Source organism: Arachis stenosperma, chromosome 2 (genome assembly GCF_014773155.1).
Source record: "Arachis stenosperma cultivar V10309 chromosome 2, arast.V10309.gnm1.PFL2, whole genome shotgun sequence".
Lineage (NCBI taxonomy): Eukaryota > Viridiplantae > Streptophyta > Magnoliopsida > Fabales > Fabaceae > Arachis > Arachis stenosperma.
In genome coordinates this window covers 104,928,989-104,949,505 of record NC_080378.1, presented here as the reverse complement: position 1 = coordinate 104,949,505, position 20,517 = coordinate 104,928,989, and the positions used below count along the sequence as shown (strand labels likewise).

General features: G+C 33.0%; 1 protein-coding gene and 1 non-coding gene across 2 annotated transcripts; both read right to left on the bottom strand.

Annotated features, from left to right (window-relative positions):
• Positions 1-2,171: 2,171 nt before the first annotated feature.
• On the bottom strand, positions 2,172-2,279 carry LOC130964777 (small nucleolar RNA R71). The gene has a single exon (XR_009080851.1). It is a non-coding gene; the product is annotated as a small nucleolar RNA R71 (small nucleolar RNA).
• A 10,983-nt stretch (positions 2,280-13,262) lies between these two features.
• Positions 13,263-15,792, bottom strand: LOC130962280 (transcription factor SCREAM2-like). Its single transcript, XM_057888476.1, has 4 exons — positions 15,679-15,792; positions 15,433-15,564; positions 15,052-15,222; positions 13,263-13,510 (listed from the first exon to the last, which is right to left on the bottom strand). Exons 1-4 carry the CDS (start codon positions 15,754-15,756, stop codon positions 13,433-13,435), a joined length of 459 nt encoding a protein of 152 aa, XP_057744459.1. The 5' UTR covers positions 15,757-15,792; the 3' UTR covers positions 13,263-13,432.
• Between the last annotated feature and the right edge of the window lie 4,725 nt (positions 15,793-20,517).

Genomic DNA, 20,517 nt, shown 5'->3' with positions numbered 1-20,517 from the left:
TGAGCAAGCTTTTGGTAACAATGCCTGGGATTGTTCTAGTTTGGACAACTGACGGTTCATCTTGTTGCTTAGATTAGGTATTTATTTTTTTTCAAAATTCTTGAAGATGAATTCTAGAGTTTCATGATGATTTGTTGAAATCTGGCTGGCTGAGAAGCCATGTCTAATCTGATTGGACCGAGGTTTCAACTTATCACCACAAGAGCTTGTTGATTTTCATCAACCTTGCTTTTGGAGCAGTGATCTGCTAAGGCTTGGCTGACCTTTGGTCATGTCTAGTGCTTTGGACCGAAGCTTTCCTTGAAAGCTTGGCTGGCTGTGAAGCCATGTCTAATGCCTGGACCGGAGTCTTAGACTAGCATTGCACTGATTCCTGGAATTCTCATTAAGAATTTTGATACCTTTTTCCACTTAATTTTCGAAAAACACAAAAAAAAAAATTGCAAAACCATAAAATCCAAAAATATTTCTTATTTGAGTCTAGAGTCTCATCTTAAGTTTGGTGTCAAATGCATGTTTTTGTTATATTTTTCGAATCCATGCATATATTTCTTTGTTTTGATCTTTGAATTCTTTTGGCTTGAGTGTTTATGTGTCTCATATAGTGTCAGTAGTACACAAACTGCTAAGTTTGGTGTCTTGCATGCATTGTTATTTGATTCTTGTTGCATTTTGATTATTAAAAATTCAAAAATATTTTTAATTTGTGTCTTTTCAAGTCAATGATACAAAGAATTAAAGATTCAGAACATACTGCAGATGAATTATACAGAAAAAGCTGAGCATTCAAAAATGCCCAGTGAAGAAGGTAGACTGGCGTTTAAACGCCAGCCAGGGTACCTGGTTGGGCGTTTAACGCCCAAAAAGGTAGCATTTTGGGCGTTAAACGCCAGAATGTATACCATTCTGGGCGTTTAACGCCAGGATGGTGCTAGGGGGAAGATTTTGTTTTCAAAATCAATTTTTTTCAAGTTTTCAAAGTTTTTCAAAATCAAATCTTTTTCAAATCATATTTTTTCAATCAAATGTTTTCAAAATCAATTTCTTTCCTTTTTCAAAGATACTTACTAACAATTAATGATTTGATTGAACATTTTTTGCCTTTTCTGTTGAGGAAGGTTTTATGTTTGAATCATATCTTTTCTTGTTAGGCAAGTCATTAATTTTTAAAATCATATCTTTTCAAATTGTTTTCAAATCATATCTTTTAAAATGGTTTTCAAATCATATCTTCTCAATCACATTTGTTAAAACCAATCATATCTTCTCAATCATATCTTTTTCAAAATAAGTTTTCAATCAAATCTTTTTGATTTCTAATTTCAAAATCTTTTTCAAAAATCACTTGATTTCTTTTCCACTTTCAATTTTCGAAAATTTTCAATCAAATTTTCAAAATGTTTTCAAAATCTTTTAATTGAATTTTCGAAAATTCTCTTCCCTCCTTCCCACATCCTTCTATTTATGGAGTACTACTCCTTCTCAATGCACAATTCGAACCTTATCTAATTAAAGTTCGAATTCTTCTTCTCCTTCTTCTTTCTATTTCTCTCTTCCTCTGACACTTCAAGGAATCTCTATACTGTAACATAGAGGATTCCACATTTTCTTGTTCTCTTCTCTTTCATATGAGCAGGAGCAGAGACAAAGGCATTCTTGTTGAAGCTGATCCTGAACCTGAGAGGACCCTGAAGAGAAAGCTAAGAGAAGCCAAAGCACAACTCTCTTTAGAGGACCTGACCGAATTCTTCAAGGAAGAAGAACCCATGACAGCCGAAAACAACAACAATGCCAACAATGCAAGGAAGGTGCTGGGTGACTTTACTGCACCTACTCCTGATTTCTATGGGAGAAGCATCTCTATCCCTGCCATTGGAGCAAACAACTTTGAGCTTAAGCCTCAATTAGTTTCTCTAATGCAACAGAATTGCAAGTTCCATGGACTTCCAATGGAAGATCCACATCAGTTCTTAGCTGAATTCTTGCAAATCTGTGACACAGTCAAGACTAATGGGGTTAACCCTGAGGTCTATAGACTGATGCTATTCCCTTTTGCTGTAAGAGACAGAGCTAGAATATGGTTGGATTCTCAACCTAAAGAAAGCCTGGACTCTTGGGAAAAGCTAGTCAATGCCTTCTTGGCAAAGTTCTTTCCACCACAAAGATGGAGTAAGCTTAGAGTGGAAGTCCAAACCTTCAGACAGAAGGATGGAGAATCCCTCTATGAAGCTTGGGAAAGATACAAACAATTAATCAGAAAATGTCCTTCTGACATGCTTTCTGAATGGAGCATCATAGGTATTTTCTATGATGGGCTCTCTGAACTATCCAAGATGTCTTTGGATAGCTCTGCTGGAGGATCTCTTCATCTGAAGAAGACGCCTGCAGAAGCTCAAGAATTGATTGAAATGGTTGCAAATAACCAATTCATGTACACTTCTGAAAGGAATCCTGTGAACAATGGGACTAATCAGAAGAAAGGAGTTCTTGAGATTGATACTCTGAATGCCATTTTGGCTCAGAATAAAATATTGACTCAACAAGTCAATTTGATTTCTCAAAGTCTGTCTGGAATGCAAAATGCACCAAGCGGTACTAAGGAAGCTTCATCTGAGGAAGAAGCCTATGATCCTGAGAACCCTTCAATGGAAGAGGTGAATTACCTAGGAGAACCCTATGGAAACACCTACAATTCTTCATGGAGAAATCACCCCAATTTCTCATGGAAGAATCAAGAGAGACCTCAACAAGGTTTCAATAACAATAATGGTGGAAGAAACAGGTTTAGCAATGGCAAGCCTTTTCCATCATCTTCTCAGCAACAGACAGAGAGTTCTAAGCAGAATACTTCTGACTTAGCAACAATAGTCTCTGATCTAATAAAGACCACTCAAAGTTTCATGAATGAAACAAGGTCCTCCATCAGAAATTTGGAAGGACAAGTGGGTCAGCTGAGCAAGAAAGTTACTGAACTCCCTCCTAGCACTCTCCCAAGTAATACAGAAGAAAATCCAAAAGGAGAGTGCAAAGCCATAGACATGGCCGAATATGGAGAGGAAAGAGAGGAGGAGGACGCCACTGAGGAAGACCTCAGTGGGCGTGTACCAATCTCCTCTGAGTTCCTCAATGAGGAACAATGGGAATCTGAGGCTCAAAATGAGACCATAGAGATTCCATTGGACTTACTTCTGCCATTCATGAGCTCTGATGAGTATTCTTCCTCTGAAGAGGATGAGTATGTCACTGAAGAGCAAGTTGCTAAATACCTTGGAGCAATCATGAAGCTAAATGACAAGTTATTTGGAAATGAGACTTGGGAGGATGAACCTCCCTTGCTCACCAAAGAACTGGATGACTTGTCTAGGCAGAAACTGCCTCAAAAGAGGCAAGATCCTGGGAAGTTTTCTATACCTTGTACCATAGGCACCATGACCTTCAAGAAGGCCTTGTGTGACTTAGGGTCAAGTGTAAACCTCATGCCCCTCTCTGTAATGGAGAAATTAGGGATCTTTGAGGTGCAAGCTGCAAGAATCTCATTAGAGATGGCAGACAATTCAAGAAAACAAGCTCATGGACTTGTAGAGAATGTTTTGGTGAAGATTGAAGACCATTACATCCCTACTGACTTCATAGTCCTAGAGACTGGGAAGTGCATGGATGAATCCATCATCCTTGGCAGACCCTTCCTAGCCACAGCAAAGGCTGTGATTGATGTTGATAGAGGAGAGTTGATCATTCAAGTGAATGGAGAATCCTTGGTGTTTAAGGCCCAAGGACATCCCTCTATCATCATGGAGAGGAAGCATGAAGAGCTTCTCTCAAAACAGAGCCAAGCAGAGCCCCCACAGTCAAACTCTAAGTTTGGTGTTGGGAGGCCACAACCAAACTCTAAGTTTGGTGTTGAACCCCCACATTCAAACTCTAAGTTTGGTGTTGGGAGGTTCCAACATTGCTCTGATCATTTCTGAGGCTCCATGAGAGTCCTCTGTCAAGCTAATGACATTAAAGAAGCGCTTGTTGGGAGGCAACCCAATGTTTTATAGTTAACTATTTTCTTTTGTTATTTTATCTTTTTTTGTAGGTTGATGATCATAAGAAGTCACAAAAACAATGAAAAAAGCAAAAACAGAATGAAAAACAGGAAGAAAAACAGCACACCCTGGAGGAGAAGAAGCTGGCGTTCAAACGCCAGTAATGCTAGCTGTTGGGCGTTTAACGCCCAGTCTGGCACCATTCTGGGCGTTTAACGCCAGAAAGGGGCACCAGACTGGCGTTAAACGCCAGTAAAGGGCAACAACCTGGCGTTAAACGCCAGGAATGGGCACCAGCCCGGCGTTTAACGCCAGAAATAGCTCAAAACGTGATTTTGAGCAACATTTGGTGCAGGGATGACTTTTCCTTGACACCACAGGATCTGTGGACCCCACAGGACCCCACCATCAATCTCTCTCTTCTTCCCCCACTCACCAATCACCTCAATACCTCTTCCCCAAAAACCCTTCACCTATCAAATCCCATCTTTCTCTTCACCACTCACATCCATCCTTCATAAATCCCCACCAACCTCACCCTTCAAATTCAAACCACTTTCCCTCCCAAACCCACCCTCAATGGCCGAACCATTACCCCCCTCTCTCCTATATATACCCTTCTTCAACCCTTCATTTTCACACAACCTAAACACCCCTTCTTTCCCTTCTTGGCCGAACACACCATCTTCCCCCTCTTCCTCATTTCTTCTTCTTCTACTCTCTTCTTTCTTTTTTGCTCGAGGACGAGCAAACCTTTTAAGTTTGGTGTGGTAAAAGCGTTGCTTTTTCATAACCATTATGGCATCCAAGGCCGGAGAAACCTCTAAAAAGAGGAAAGGGAAAGCAAAAGCTTCCACCTCCGAGTCATGGGAGATGGATAGATTCCTCTCAAGGGTGCATCAAGTCCACTTCTATGAAGTTGTGGCCTTGAAGAAGGTGATCCCCGAGGTCCCCTTTTCACTCAAAAAGGGTGAATATCCGGAGATCCGCCATGAGATCCGAAGAAGAGGTTGGGAAGTACTCACCAACCCCATTCAACAAGTCGGAATCTTGATGGTTCAAGAGTTCTATGCCAATGCATGGATCACCAAGAACCATGACCAAAGTGTGAACCCGAATCCAAAGAATTATCTCACTATGGTTCGGGGGAAATACTTGGGTTTTAGTCCGGAGAGTGTGAGGGTGGCGTTCAACTTGCCTATGATGCAAGGAGATGAGCATCCTTACACTAGAAGGGTCAACTTTGATCAAAGGTTGGACCAAGTCCTCACAACCATATGTGAAGAGGGCGCACAATGGAGGCAAGATTCAAGAGGAAAGCCGGTTCAATTGAGAAGGCATGACCTCAAGCCCGTGGCTAGAGGATGGTTAGAGTTCATACAACGCTCAATCATTCCCACTAGCAACCGGTCCGAAGTTACCATAGACCGGGCCATCATGATCCATAGCATCATGATTGGAGAAGAAATAGAAGTTCATGAGGTTATAGCTCAAGAACTCTACAAGGTGGCGGACAAGACCTCCACTTTGGCAAGGGTAGCCTTTCCTCATCTCATCTGTCACCTCTGTTATTCAGTTGGAGTTGACATAGAGGGAGATACCCCCATTGATGAGGACAAGCCCATCACCAAGAAAAGGATGGAGTACACAAGAGACCCCTCTCACCATGAGATCCCTGAGATTCCTCAAGGGATGCACTTTCCTCCACAAAATTATTGGGAGCAATTAAACACCTCCCTAGGAGAATTGAGTTCCAACATGGGACAACTAAGGGTGGAGCATCAAGAACACTCCATTCTCCTCCATGAAATTAGAGAAGACCAAAGAATCATGAGGGAGGAGCAACAAAGACAAGGAAGAGACATTGAGGAGCTCAAGCACTCCATAGGATCTTCAAGAGCAAGAAAGAGCCGCCATCACTAAGGTGGACCCGTTCCTTGATTTCCTTGTTCTTTATTCTTCTGTTTTTCGATTTTTATGCTTTATGTTTGTCCATGTTTGTGTCTTGTGATCATTAGTGTCTTAGTGTCTATGCCTTAAAGTTATGAATGTCCTATGAATCCATCACCTTTCTTGAATAAAAACGTGCTTAATTGAAAAGGAAAGAACTGCATGAATTCTGAATTTTATAATAGTTTAATTATTTTGATGTGGTGGCAACACTTTTGTTCTCTGAATGTATGCTTGAACAGTGCATATGTCTTTTGAATTTGTGGTTCATGAATGTTGGCTTTTGAAAGAATGATGAAAAAAGGAGACATGTTACTGAGGATCTGAAAAATCATAAAAATGATTGTTGAAGCAAGAAAGAAAGCAAGCAAACGAAAAGAATCATCATACTTTACTAGGAGAATCACTAACACTATCTGGATTCTGAGTTCCTAAAGAAGCCAATCATTCTGAATTACAAAGGATAGAGTGAGATGCCAAAACTATTCAGAGGCAAAAAGATAAAAGCCCCGCTCATCTAATTAATACTGATCTTCATAGATATTTTTGGAGTTCATTGCATATTCTCTTCTTTTTATCTTATTTGATCTTCAGTTGCTTGGGGACAAGCAACAATTTAAGTTTGGTGTTGTGATGAGCGGATAATTTGTATGCTTTTTGGCATTGTTTTTAGTATGTTTTTAGTATCCTTTAGTTAGTTTTTAGTATATTTTTATTAGTTTTTAGTTAAAATTCACTTTTCTGGACTTTACTATGAGTTTGTGTGTTTTTCTGTGATTTCAGGTATTTTCTGGCTGAAATTGAGGGATCTGAGCAAAAATCTGATCCAGAGACTCAAAAGGACTGCAGATGCTGTTGGATTCTGACCTCCCTGCACTCGAAGTGAATTTTCGGGAGCTACAGAAGCCCAATTGACGCGCTCTCAACGGCGTTGGAAAGTAGACATTCTGGGCTTTCCAGCAATATATAATAGTCCATACTTTGCCCAAGATTTGATGGCCCAAACCGGCATTCAAAGTCACCTCAAGAAATTCCAGCGTTAAACGCCGGAACTGGCACCTAATTGGGAGTTAAATGCCCAAACTGGCACTAAAGCTGGCGTTTAACTCCAAGAGGAGTCTCTACACGAAATTGCTTCATTGCTCAGCCCAAGCACACACCAAGTGGGCCCGGAAGTGGATTTTTATGTCATTTACTCATCTATGTACTAGTTTTCTATAAGTAGGACCTTTTACTATTGTATTAGGAGACTTTTGGTAGCTATCTTTGTTTTATGCTATCTTAGAGAGGCTGGCCATTCGGCCATGCCTAGACCTTGTTCTTATGTATTTTCAACGGTGGAGTTTCTACACACCATAGATTAAGGTGTGGAGCTCTGTTGTACCTCGAGTATTAATGCAAATTACTATTGTTCTTCCATTCAATTCCGCTTGTTCTTTGTCCAAGATATCACTTGTTCTTCAACATGATGAAGGTGATGATTGACGCCCATCACCATTCTCACCCATGAACAAGGTGACTGACAACCATTCTTGTTCTACAAGCATATGAGGCTTAGTGAATATCTCTTGGATTCCTGATTGCACGATGCATGGTTGATCGCCTGACAACCGAGTGCTCGCCTGACAAACGAGCCAACCATTCCGTGAGATCAGAGTCTTCGTGGTAAAGGCAGGACTTGATGGCAGCATTCAAGAGAATCCGGAAGGTCTAACCTTGTCTGTGGTATTCTGAGTAGGATTCAATGACTGAATGACTGTGACGTGCTTCAAACCTGTAACCTACTGGGCGTTAGTGACAGACGCAAAAGAGTGATTCTATTCCGGTAGGGGAGGGAACCAAACCGGTGATTGGCAGTACTGTGACAGAGTGCGTGCATTAGCTTTCACTGCGCGGATGGGAGGTAGCTGCTGACAACAGTGAAACCCTACACGAGCTTGCCATGGAAAGGAGTAAGAAGGATTGGATGAAGGCAGTAGGAAAGCAGAGAGACGGAAGGGAAGGCATCTTCATACGCTTGTCTGAAGCTCTTACACCCATGATATACATAAGTATCACTATCTTTATCTTTTATATTATTTTCGTTCATCATCATATACATTTGAGTTTGCCTGACTAAGATTTACAAGATGACCATAGCTTGCTTCAATGCTAACAATCTCCGTGGGATCGACCCTTACTCACGTAAGGTATTACTTGGACGACCCAGTGCACTTGCTGGTTAGTTGTGCGAAGTTGTATTGTTCACAATTTCGCGCACCAGCGCAGTATGGGCTTATCTCGTTTATAATGTAAACGAGATAGACATAATTTGGTTGACGTGTCTTATCTCATTTACACTGTAAACGAGATACATGCAATGTCACTTCGTTTACACTGTAAACGATATAATACTAAAGAATTTAAATTGGTAAATATTTTTAAAATTATTTATTTCGGTAATTATTATTATTTTATTTATTTAAATAAAAAATCTATAATAAACTTTTGTTTTATTGTTTAGTGCCCTATTGTTTTAAGTTAACACTTTTTTTTATTTCATACATACAGTTTAATTTGTGTTATTGACATTTTAATTTATTGTTTTAATGTAAATACTATTTATTTTATGATTTGTATAATAGTGAATTTTTTTTTTTAAAAATCGAACTCAAGGTTATGAGCATATAATATATTTAAGCGGGTATGAATTTTTTTAAAAATATTTTTATTACCGACACTTTTGTATTGGATTATTTGATAGTAATTACACAATTTTTTTTAAAAGATTAAATCTTTTTAATCCATTATCGTCAGATTTAGTGTTGGAAAAATTCGACAATAATTTATTAAAATCAAACATTATTTGTGTCAGAAAAATCCAATACTATATTCAAAATTTTTCTATGAAATCCTAAAAATTCAAAGGTAACGTTGTAAAGAGAAAAGGTCAAGAAAATAAAGAAGAGAATAAAAAATCAAGAATCAATAAAGATTATGAAACGTGTACAACAAGCAAATAGGAGAGAGCTTGATTAGTTGGTGTTCTGTTTCAATAACAAAAAGCAGTTACAATATCTTTCATTATAGACAAGGCTTCTTGCTTCTATCAATACCAATTTCAAAAATAAAATGGTAAAATGCAAAACCTTCTATGATATGTGAGAGAAGCTTCAAGAAGTATTTACAGCATCATCAAGGCCATGAATTCAAAGTCTAAAATTTCAATTGAGATCTATCAAATATGAAGAATCAGCAAAAGATTACAAAGGTAAAATTTACACTCTTATTGATTCATTAATTGCTATTGATAGTCATTATCTGGATGAAGATCATATTCAAACAATCCTTGATGGATTAACTGAGGAGTACCAAGGATTTATCTCACCTGTCATGTTTAAGATGGGACAAATCACTGTCATAGAGACAGAATCATTTCTCATTGCTTATGAAGAAATGCTCTAAAGATTCAAAAAACTGCAACACTTGATTCCATTAGCTAATCTGTCACAAGCATCAAGTTCCTTTGCTTCTAATTTCCAAAGAGGCATGAATACAAGAAGAGGAAGAGGAGGAAGGTTCTCTCAGAGATGAGGAAGATACAGTTACCAAAAACCTTTTTCTACAAGGAATAACTTAAGATGACATCTATATGTTTTTCCATTTGTTCTATCCTAGGACTATTAAATGCACAGCGTTAGTTGCATCATGTAATTCATCACATAATGTAGAACTTTGGCACAAAAGACTTGGCCATCCTTCAATTAGAATTGTGCAAAGTATTATGAATAAATGCAATATTTTCTTTATGTCTCTGCCTAATAATATTGATATTTGTGAATTTTGTTCTATGGCCAAAATGCACAAATTGTTGTTTGATGACTCTAACTCTGTGTACCTAACACCTTTAGAATTAGTATATATAGATATTTGGGGACTAGCCCATCTATTTCCAGAAATGGATACAAGTATTACGTATGCTTTGTTGATGCTTGCACTAAGTATACATGTATTTTCTCCTTATTAATAAATCCGAGAGTCTTGTTGCATTTCAAAATTACAAGAAACTACTGGAAAATCAAACTGGATGTACAACAAAATCTATACAAACTGATCATGGTTCTGAGTTTTTATCAAATACTTTTAGATCTTTTCTCTTGGATTGTTGCATTTCACATAGACTAGCTTGTCCTTACACACACCAAGAGCAGAGTAGTGTTGAAAGAAAACATAAGTATATCACAGAAATTAGATTATCTCTTTTGGCCACAACTGGTTTTACCTTTAAAATTTTGGGAAGATGTCTTTATTACTATTGTACATCTTATTAACAGATTACCAACTCCTCTCTTGAACAATTCTTCACCATTTGAGGCTTTGCATCATAAAGAACCAGACTATACAACTCTCAAAGTATTTGGTTGTGCTTTTTATCCGTACCTCTGATCATATAACAAGCATAAATTGGATTATAGATCCCCATTATGTCTATTTTTGGGGTATGGTAGTCAACATAGATGGTATAAGTGTTTATCTTCAAATGATCAATTATATATGTAGGCATGTTTTCTTTGATGAAAGGAAGTTTCCATATTCTATCATGTTCCCTACTAATCAGAATACTTGTCAAACAAATGCTACTAACAATGATTCTGTGTAGGTCATAAATATTTCTTTCAACACTAATTCTATTGATCACCTCCATATTACACAACCTATTATCCTCATCCACACACATGACACAAGCCTCATCTTTAAAATCAACACCTATAATACATACTACATCAGAAACAATACCTATCAATTCTTTAAAACAGCATCATATTACTCAAAATCTCCCTCATGGCCATATTCCTATTTCCAACATAGAAATTCAATTACCAGTGTCACCACCTTCTCAAATTATACCAACGCAACCCTCCCCACTTCCAACACTACCCCCTCTTCCAACTAATACACATAAAATGATTACTAGATCTAAATCAATTAAACCTGCAAACTCTGCACTAACTGTGGTAACTAATGTTAATGATGATCCTGAATTTCTATATCATATACCTAAGAATTCTACTGAAGCTCTCAAGCATCTTCAGTGGACTCATGCTATGGAGCAAGAATACAAGGCTCTTTAAAGATGTCAAACTTGGACTCTCACAAGTCTGCCACCTAATTCCACTGTACTAGGAAGTAAGTGGGTGTTTGCACTAAAAAAGAACCCTCAAAGACATATAATTAGTTATAAGGTCAGATTGGTGGCAAAAGGATTTCACCAAAGGACGAAGGTTTTGATTTTGATCAAACATTTAGTCTTGTAATTAAGCTAAAAACTATTTGGATTGTTATCACTTTAGCTCTTCATAAGGGTTGACAATTGAGGCAATTTGATTTTGATAATGCATTTCTTAATGGTATTTTACACGAAACAGTTTTTATGGAGTAGCCACAGGGGTTTATTCAACAAGATTCCACACATATTTTCAAGCTTAACAAGGCTATATATGGTCTTAAATAGACACCCAAGGCCTGGTTTCTAACTCTAGCTTCTACTCTCTCTCATTTTGGACTTAAAAATACTAAATCAGATCCATCCCTTTTCATTAGAAAAACTGCAACTTCTATTACTCTTCTTCTAGCATATGTAGATGATATTTTACTCATAGGAGATAATCCACATGAATTGCAGACTCTAATTCAACAGCTCAATACATTTTTTTCTCTTAAAAATTTAGAAAAATTTAACTATTTTCTTGGATTGAAGACTACATACCATGGTGACAATCAGATTTTTCTTCATCAAAGAAAGTACATCAAGGATTTGTTAGATAAAACAAAGATGTCAACATCGAATACTGTACCAACTCTGATGGTTACATCTACAAAATTACACATTAATGATTCACAACAATTTGATGACCCAAAATTGTACAAGTCTATTACGAGAGCTCTTCAATATCTTACTCTGACCAGATCAGATATCACCTATTCAGTACACAAAGTTTGTCAATTTATATATTCTTCAACTGTCAACCAATGGAAAGCAATCAAGAGAATTCTAAGATATATTAAAGGTACAATAGATCAGGGACTGTTATTTTCTAAAAACACTGACTTGAGTAATAAACAGCAAGCAATCTTAAGGTCTAGCACAAAAGCAGAATATAGAGCCTGACAGCAGCTCAAGTTGAATTAGTATGAGTGCAGAATTTACTTTTTGAGCTGCATGTGACATTGAAGACCTCACTAGTTATCTATTGTAATAATCAAGGAGCTTGTCTCCTTACAGCTAACCCAATTCTAAATAGCAAGTCTAAGCATTTTGAACTTGATCTGCACTTTGTTTGGAATCATGTCAATAGAGACAAATTGTTTGCAACTAATATTTCAGCTCAAGAACAAGTTACTGATATACTTACAAAACCTCTTACATTACCTCTCTTTGCGAAGTTTAAGCACTGTTTTGGTTCACTCAAGTTCCCCCTTCAGTTTAAGGGGGAATGTAAAGAAAAAAGGTCAAGAAAATAAAGAAGAGAATTAAGAATCAATAAAGATTGTGGAACGTATACAACAAACAAATAAAAGAGAGTTTGATTAGTTAGTGTTCTGTTTCAATAATAGAAAGTAGTTAGTTTTATATCTATATATATAAAAAGTTTATGGTGTAGTCAATAAATAAAATTCTTTCCTCTCAATTCTAATCATAAAACATTACTTAGAATTACTTCTTACTTCTCTGCACTTATGTATCTCAACGAACTTAACATTTTGCTGCAGACTTTATCTTAATTTTTTGCTGCATCAATCTAATCAATTTATATTGAATAAACTTCATAAACGTGTTTCCATGAATAGTTTCTTTGTCATTAAACTTAACAGTAATAATATCTTCTATTATATTTACATACAAAATTTGAAAGTAAATTCGACGGTAATTTATGTATTTCCTTGTAGTGTATCGTCTAAGTAATAGCTGATCAATATGTAATGAATATAATTGAGGTGGGTCCAACTACTATAGATAGAATTAGATAATAGATATTATTAAAACTATATAGAATAAATAAAAAATTTGTATTGTAATATTAGGAAAGTGAATATGTGAATTGTGAAATGCTTAAGACATTTCTTCTCTTGAATCATTATCTTTTCCATCAGATGATTTTTTTTATTTTTAATTTCCTAGTAAATCCATTTTCTACACCTACCGTTACGCAATATTGATTACCTATAGTTGCACCAAACATGAAAAACCGGACAAATTAATTCTTCATATAATGAAGCAATGTCACATGTAACATGAGGGCTAATATTCTTATTTCTTTTTTAATAAAACATATAATATTACTATCACTTATTAGATTCTTTCACTTGGATACGTAAGTTTTACATTTAAAACGAGATTATAGAAAATGAGTGGGACAAAACAAAAGCGCTACATTATTTTTTTTTCTTTCCGCATTTTTGTAAATTGATCTTTAATTCATGTTATTGATTGCTTGCAACACTGCTTGCTTTACCACTTGCGCATCGATGCTCTCCTTCTGATCTTGACCCTGCAAAAAAGTATCAAACAAATTTTAATTTGTAGGTGTTAGTAAAAAAAAAAAGAAAAAAGAAAAAAAAAGAAGAAGGAGAAAGAAACCATCCACCACAATGTTTATATAAAGATAATGATAGATGATTGCTTATGTAAAAATATCTTTATATAAAGATAATAATTAAATTATTGATATTTATTATATTAAATAATTTAATTAAATATATTAAATTATTTAACCAATTTTAATTATCATGACTTTTTTATCTGAACAGTTGCTTTAGTAATAATGTGACTTTTTTTTAGGTGAAAACTCAGGTGAAGTCGAATGAAGTTGATATTTGAGAGTCGTTGGATAAAAATTTAATCAAATCAGTCAAATTATTTAACAGCTCTCAAATATCAACTTTACGTAAAGTCGACTTTACCTGAGTGTTTACCTTTTTTTTTTTTTAACATTGCTGAACAAATCCAAATATACCGGAGGCACTCTTAATTTTGAAACTAAAAACTTCAGATACATATGTATATGATCAAATTGAAAATAGCAATATATGTTTTATATATTTATAATTTTGTCTTTAACATTTTTATTTATAAATAGAAAATTATATAAGACAAACTTCATATTTTAAAAGAAGAGAAAAATATGTAATGTATGAAATATAAGTAGATACAAAATAGATGTTTTGTTCTGAAAACAAAACAGTACAACCTCCTCGTGATGTTTTGTTCTGAACGTTACTATTTAGAGGGTGATAGATATATAATAAACTCCAACATGTAAGATTTTAGAACACAAATTTTTTGCCTAATAATTTATATGATTAAAAAAAGGGTACGAGCCGTGTTCTTTACCCCCAAAACATTTTTTGAAAAATAATTACAAATTAACATATAATAATATGCTTGAATTGTTTATTTAAAATTCTATAATTTATGGCTCGAGCAAAAAGCTACTAAATGTTTTTTTTTTTTGCCTAAACCACACAATTTAGACCTTTTCGATTGTAATAATTCAAAAAGTGCAGTGCTAGAAGTGTTATGTTATTGTACTATGACATATATACACTAAGAAATTGGTAGAGAAATCAAGAGGATAGTAACGATGAACAGAAATAGAGCAATCCTACATGAACATCACTATTTCAGTTTCATGTATGTATTACAATTGTTTGACTGAAATTATGAATCTAATTTGAAAAGAGAAAAATAAATACATATATGAATAGATAATAAAAAAAATTATTAGATATATAGTCATTTATGTACTTCTTTCTACCAACTTAAATTTTCGCATGCTATTAGAATATTCATAATTAAAAAATTTAAAATTTGATTTTTATTATTCTTAAAAACAAAGCATAAGTCAAAATAAAAAATATATATATATAAAAATTCAAACAAACTAAAAAAAACTCTTATTTAAGAAGACATATTAAAAATATGTTTTTTTTATCTACTTAAATCTTTAGAAAAATTGATTTGTTGACAAGAATAATTATATATGTTAAGAGAAATAACAAATAGTAGGTATAATAGGTTATATTATCTTACTTCTCCTCCCACAGCTTCAAGCTGAAAATTGTCTTCACAAGAAACCCTAGCGTCAAGAACATCAAGACCCAGTTCTTCAAAGGCCTCAAGTATTGCCACAAGCATACCGGGGCAATTCCTTTCTGAAAACACATTAATAAGAAAACCCCTTTCTAGGGTTTCTACTATGACCTGAAAAAAATTTAATAATAATTTGTTAATATTATCTAATAATATAACCAAGCATGACTTCATCAGTAAAAACAAACGCTCACACATATATAGAAGCTAAAAGATAATAAATTTAATTGATGATTAGAATAAAAAAGATGTATACAATAAACTCTAGTTATTTAACTATTTTTATAAGAAAAAGAAAAGTATAGGACTAATAATAAGCACCATTGGTAATTCATCTTGGGAGGTTGATGATGAAGATCCAACGGTTCCTAGCTCTGAGTTAATTCCCTCCACTTTTTGCTTCAACTCTTCCATGTATTTGGTGGCATCAACGATAATAGAGGCTTTGTTCATCTGCCAAAATACCAAAAGAATAGAATAATTATTATTATATCGATGAAAATATTGATTATTGCATTGAAGGAACAACCAAAAAAATATGCTTCTACACTATATGCTATTAATTACAGCACTGGAATTTGTGGCGGTTCGAAGCTGTTGCAACATGCGTTGCATAGCTGCTTTTTTTCTCCCCCTTGAAGACATATATGCTTCTCTTTCTTTCTTTCTTTCTTGAATCCCTTTGATTTCTTTCACTTCTTCATCCAAAGGCATTTAATGGTTTTTTTTTATATATACAATGGGAGGAGGCCGTACAAATAATTGTATGTGATGATCTCTTGTTTTTTTCCTTGACGACTACCAACTTATCCCCGACAACATATCATGCTTTTCAAAGTTGAATTACAAATTTGCCCTTAGGAATATATATATGCTATTATTATTTGTTGAGGAAAATATATTCTAATTTGTTGTTTAATTTAGAGTGATGATCACTTGGCCTATACCATGTTTCCTAGCTCGGACAAGAATATGTATGTACAAATATTGTAAAATCATACTCTATTTCTTTTTGAAAAAAAAAAATACTACATTAATTTTCTTTTTCTCATGATTTGTAAGATGTGACACTAATTAGCTTGCCCTTTGAATTTAATTACTTTTAGGTCATTATAATTTCAATCAATTTTTAATGAGATCTATATTATTGCAAATGTTGTTTTAATCAAGTCCTAATTTCACCAGACAATATAAAATTTCACTACTATAGATAAAATATTTCATAAATATTTATTTCTTGTCATTATAATATTTGTTTCTTCTAATTTTACTCCTTTTCTTAATATGGAAATGTGAGATTTTATATATGCATTGGTTCATTTTACGTGATATAACTTATAAGGATAGTTAGATAACAAATATGCATAAATTTCCATTTATTTTGAATTTTTTGTTACTGTAGAGACTTTAATGAAAATTCTTTTGTACTATAAAAGCTTGATTATTGAAAATTTTAAATTGGAAAGAATTAATAAAAAAATATAGAATAACTAAATCTAAGTATAATATAAGAAATATTATATAAACACAAAATATCAATAATCAAATTAACCATGTTTTATTTAATTTATTTTTCATATATATTTGTATTTTATTTAGGTAACTAATTTGATGTACACATAATATGCCGATATAATAATAAAAAAATCAACATAAATATATGAAAATTTAAATAGTGTCAACAAGTAGAAGATTATATAATTATATAGAATTTATGTTAGAGATATTCATTTATATTTTTCCTTCTATTAAATTAAATTTTTTTAAAAAATAATGTGATAACATAACATAGTACCGTCCTTTTTGTGAATGAAAGAAAAGACTCTTATCTAGTGACTGAATTCTTTTATTCTCTCATTTCAACTAAGGATATCCCTTGAGGAGATCAAATTATATTAATCATATATGGTATCAAATTGACAACAAGAAACCAAGATTTTTTGTGTGTGTGATCATTGTTGAATATTTCACTCTCAAGAAGAGAAGAAAATATTATATTGTAAAGAAAATTGAATGAACAAAGATGAAGATGAAGTATGAACATTTAGCTTATTTGTTAGTGTGTCAGATATATTTTGGATACGATATTTATTAATATTTATTCAGTATGTATATTTATTGTGTTTAACCGTACTTTAATAAAAAATAAAAAAATTTTAGACACGTTTAGATACACTTAAATACTATCATGTGTCAGCGTATCTAACCTTATTCTTAACATGTATTCTTGAAATAAATTTAGAAATAATATATATTATTATTTATTAAAATAAAAAATTATTTAAATACTTTATATAATTAAAATGAGACATTAACAATAATTAGAAATTAGTTGATATATTTTAATATCAATAAAATATTAAAATATCATTACGATTTATCCAAAAAATACTTTATATTTTATAGAATAATACTACGTGTACAAATATGTTATAACCAAGTCCAACCAAATTGTTACAAAGTCCAATAAAAAAATGCGTGCATAGGCCATTATTCTTTTTTCGCTTTTTTACATCACACAAAAATTTATTGATATAACACACAAATTTTTAAAATATAACACACAAAATTTTATACATAACACAAACTTATCAATAGCATATAAATTTTTTCTTATCAAGCATTTACTAAGAAACATGAACTACTTCTTTAGGATTTTCTGTATTTTTGTGTCTTTGTTACAAAGAACTCATAAGTGACAGCAACTTTTATTCCCTTTTTTCAATGTTGCATATTTTCATTTCATATGACTCGTAATTGATATACACCCGTTGCTTGCCATTGGATGTCTTTGAAGAATGATTTTTGATATTATAAATTTAACTCAAATTAAACATACTTACCACTGGATGTCTTTGAAGAATGATTTTTGATAATATAAATTTAACTCAAATTAAACATTATACAGATAAAGTTATCTGTATAAATATTTTTCTAACACACAAATCTATGTGTTTTTATTTTTATTTTTTTAATATATTTATATGTTTATTTAATTCTTTTAATCTAGGATACTTACATATTTATTCAATGATAAAATAATAGAAAATAAATTAATTCAATTTATAGAAAAGTATAAATATACTTAATAAATCAATACAATTTTTAATTAAAAGAAATTTTAATATTTTTATGCGAACAAATTTAACCTGCAGCGTAAGAATTATACTTTTAAAATGTATATTAAGCATTTTAAAATATATAGAAAGAGATTTTTATCGTTATTTAATTAAGTCAGTCAACAAAATTCTCAAATCATTTCATTGTTATGAGAATAATAGAATGGCGAGACTCAAACATGAGAGGATGGATATCTTTGATCCCAATAAAAGGCATTTGGTGTGTATATATCTAAAGGATATACCCAAGAAATTAGAGGCTCTAGAAATTATTATACATTCTGAATTCAATTGATTAGGTAATGGGTAATTTTGTTAAAGTTCAAAATCAAGAAAGAATATCATCAAATTAATAAACTGTAATGTAATCTTTGTAGTTTGTAGTAATTTTATACTACTTGGGCTTTCATGAAATTTTTATGGAAGTGTAGGTGAGTTGTTTTACTTTGTTTGTATGATCTGTTTATTTTGTGTGAACTTTCGTATCTTCTTGTTTGCCTGTCTTAGACTCTGATATTCTACTTACTATATATATATATATATATATATATATATATAATCAAATCATATTAGTGATATATAATTTAAGTAGATATTATACCATTGAAAACCTTTTTGTTCGTACAATTTTTTTAAATCAACCATTGAATTAGAAGCGTATGTGCTATAGTTCATTTCTAAGAAAAATATTATGTCAATCCAAGATCATTTGTCACATTTTTATATATTTAAAAATTAACGTAATATATATTTGTTCTAAATATACACGAACAAATATTTCTTTAAAGGTGATTGCTCTCATACCCCAATATTTGTAATAAAATCCATACCCTGTATATGTGGACCAATGCAATATAGACATGTGGCATCATTAATCCTAGTCAATTAATAATTGAAAAATTTTAAAATCTTAAAATTTAATGTATTTTAAAAGTGTATTAATTATTATTTGTATACAAATACGAATACGTATATACTTTAATCATATATGATTAACTATGGTTAAGTATTTTTGTTTATTAAAATTAATACAAAATTAAAATAAAAAATTTCTTCCCTTTCTCATCAGCGTTGTCTTCTTTCCAAAACACCCACTAGTTATTGTTTTTGGTTCTAAGTTAGACTCTAAACACCCAACCCTTCCGATCTGAACCTCTCCACCATCGCCGTTCACCGCCGCCGTTCACCACCACTCACCGAAACCGTCAGATCCCTTCTATCTCACAGTCATTCGTCGATCTCCATCTCTATCGCCCGTCGTTAGCGCCCCCTGTTTCCGCCTCCAACAGCAGTGTTGTCGCCGTCTCTCACGTTCTAAGCCTCCGTGACCCTGTGTTTTCCGCCTCCGATCCACCAGCGTAGCGGCGTTCTCCATCACCGTCGCTGACTTCCACACCCCTGATATTAGGTTAGGTGTTCATCGTCTGTTCAAACCATGAATTTCATTTATTTTGGTTATTGGACTTGTTTTTTGCATGTTTAAACTGTCAGTTTTATTTTATTGATTTTTTTATGGAACAAATTTTGTGCCATGGATACAATTTTTCGAACTCTATATCTACTATATAGATTGATCAATTAGATTAATTGCAGTATATGTATGATTGACTCTGAATCTAAAGTAATTACTCGCCTAATTAGAATTATCTTTTCAGTTGTTGAGCCAGTATAAGTTCATTGTTGAAGTCAGATTCATCGTTTACATTCTTAATTTTTTTTTATCTAATTTAATTTAGTTGGGTTTGTCTTCCATCTCTCATGTCTATGGGCATTTAAAATATTTTCTGTTCAGTTTAAGTGTATCTTTCTTTGATTATCATGAGTTGTGCAGAAATGTTATTGGTTTCAATCCATCATATCTCCATTGCCAATCTACAAACCACACCCAAATAAAAAGGAGAGAGTTAGCAAAATTAACCTTTTTCTTTTTAGTACTATAAAGACAAATGCTAGTTTTACTTTCAGTTGGTCAAAATGACCTATTTTTGTGAATTAGTCTGTGTGCAAGTCAGAAAGAGCATTGTGGACTATGACTTAATTTTACCAGTATTACTTTTTTAAAATTATTTTTTTGAAAAAGTATTCTAAAAACAAATAAATAATTTTTGTTTTAAAATTTGAATTGAACTTGATTAGTATCAAAATAATTACTTATTGTCATCATTCAAGTATAAAGGCAATAAATTAAATTAATGTAGTAACGCATTAATAATCATACAAATAAATAATTATTATTTAACATTTATTTCCACCATTCAAGTAACCTTATATATACGTTACCAATATA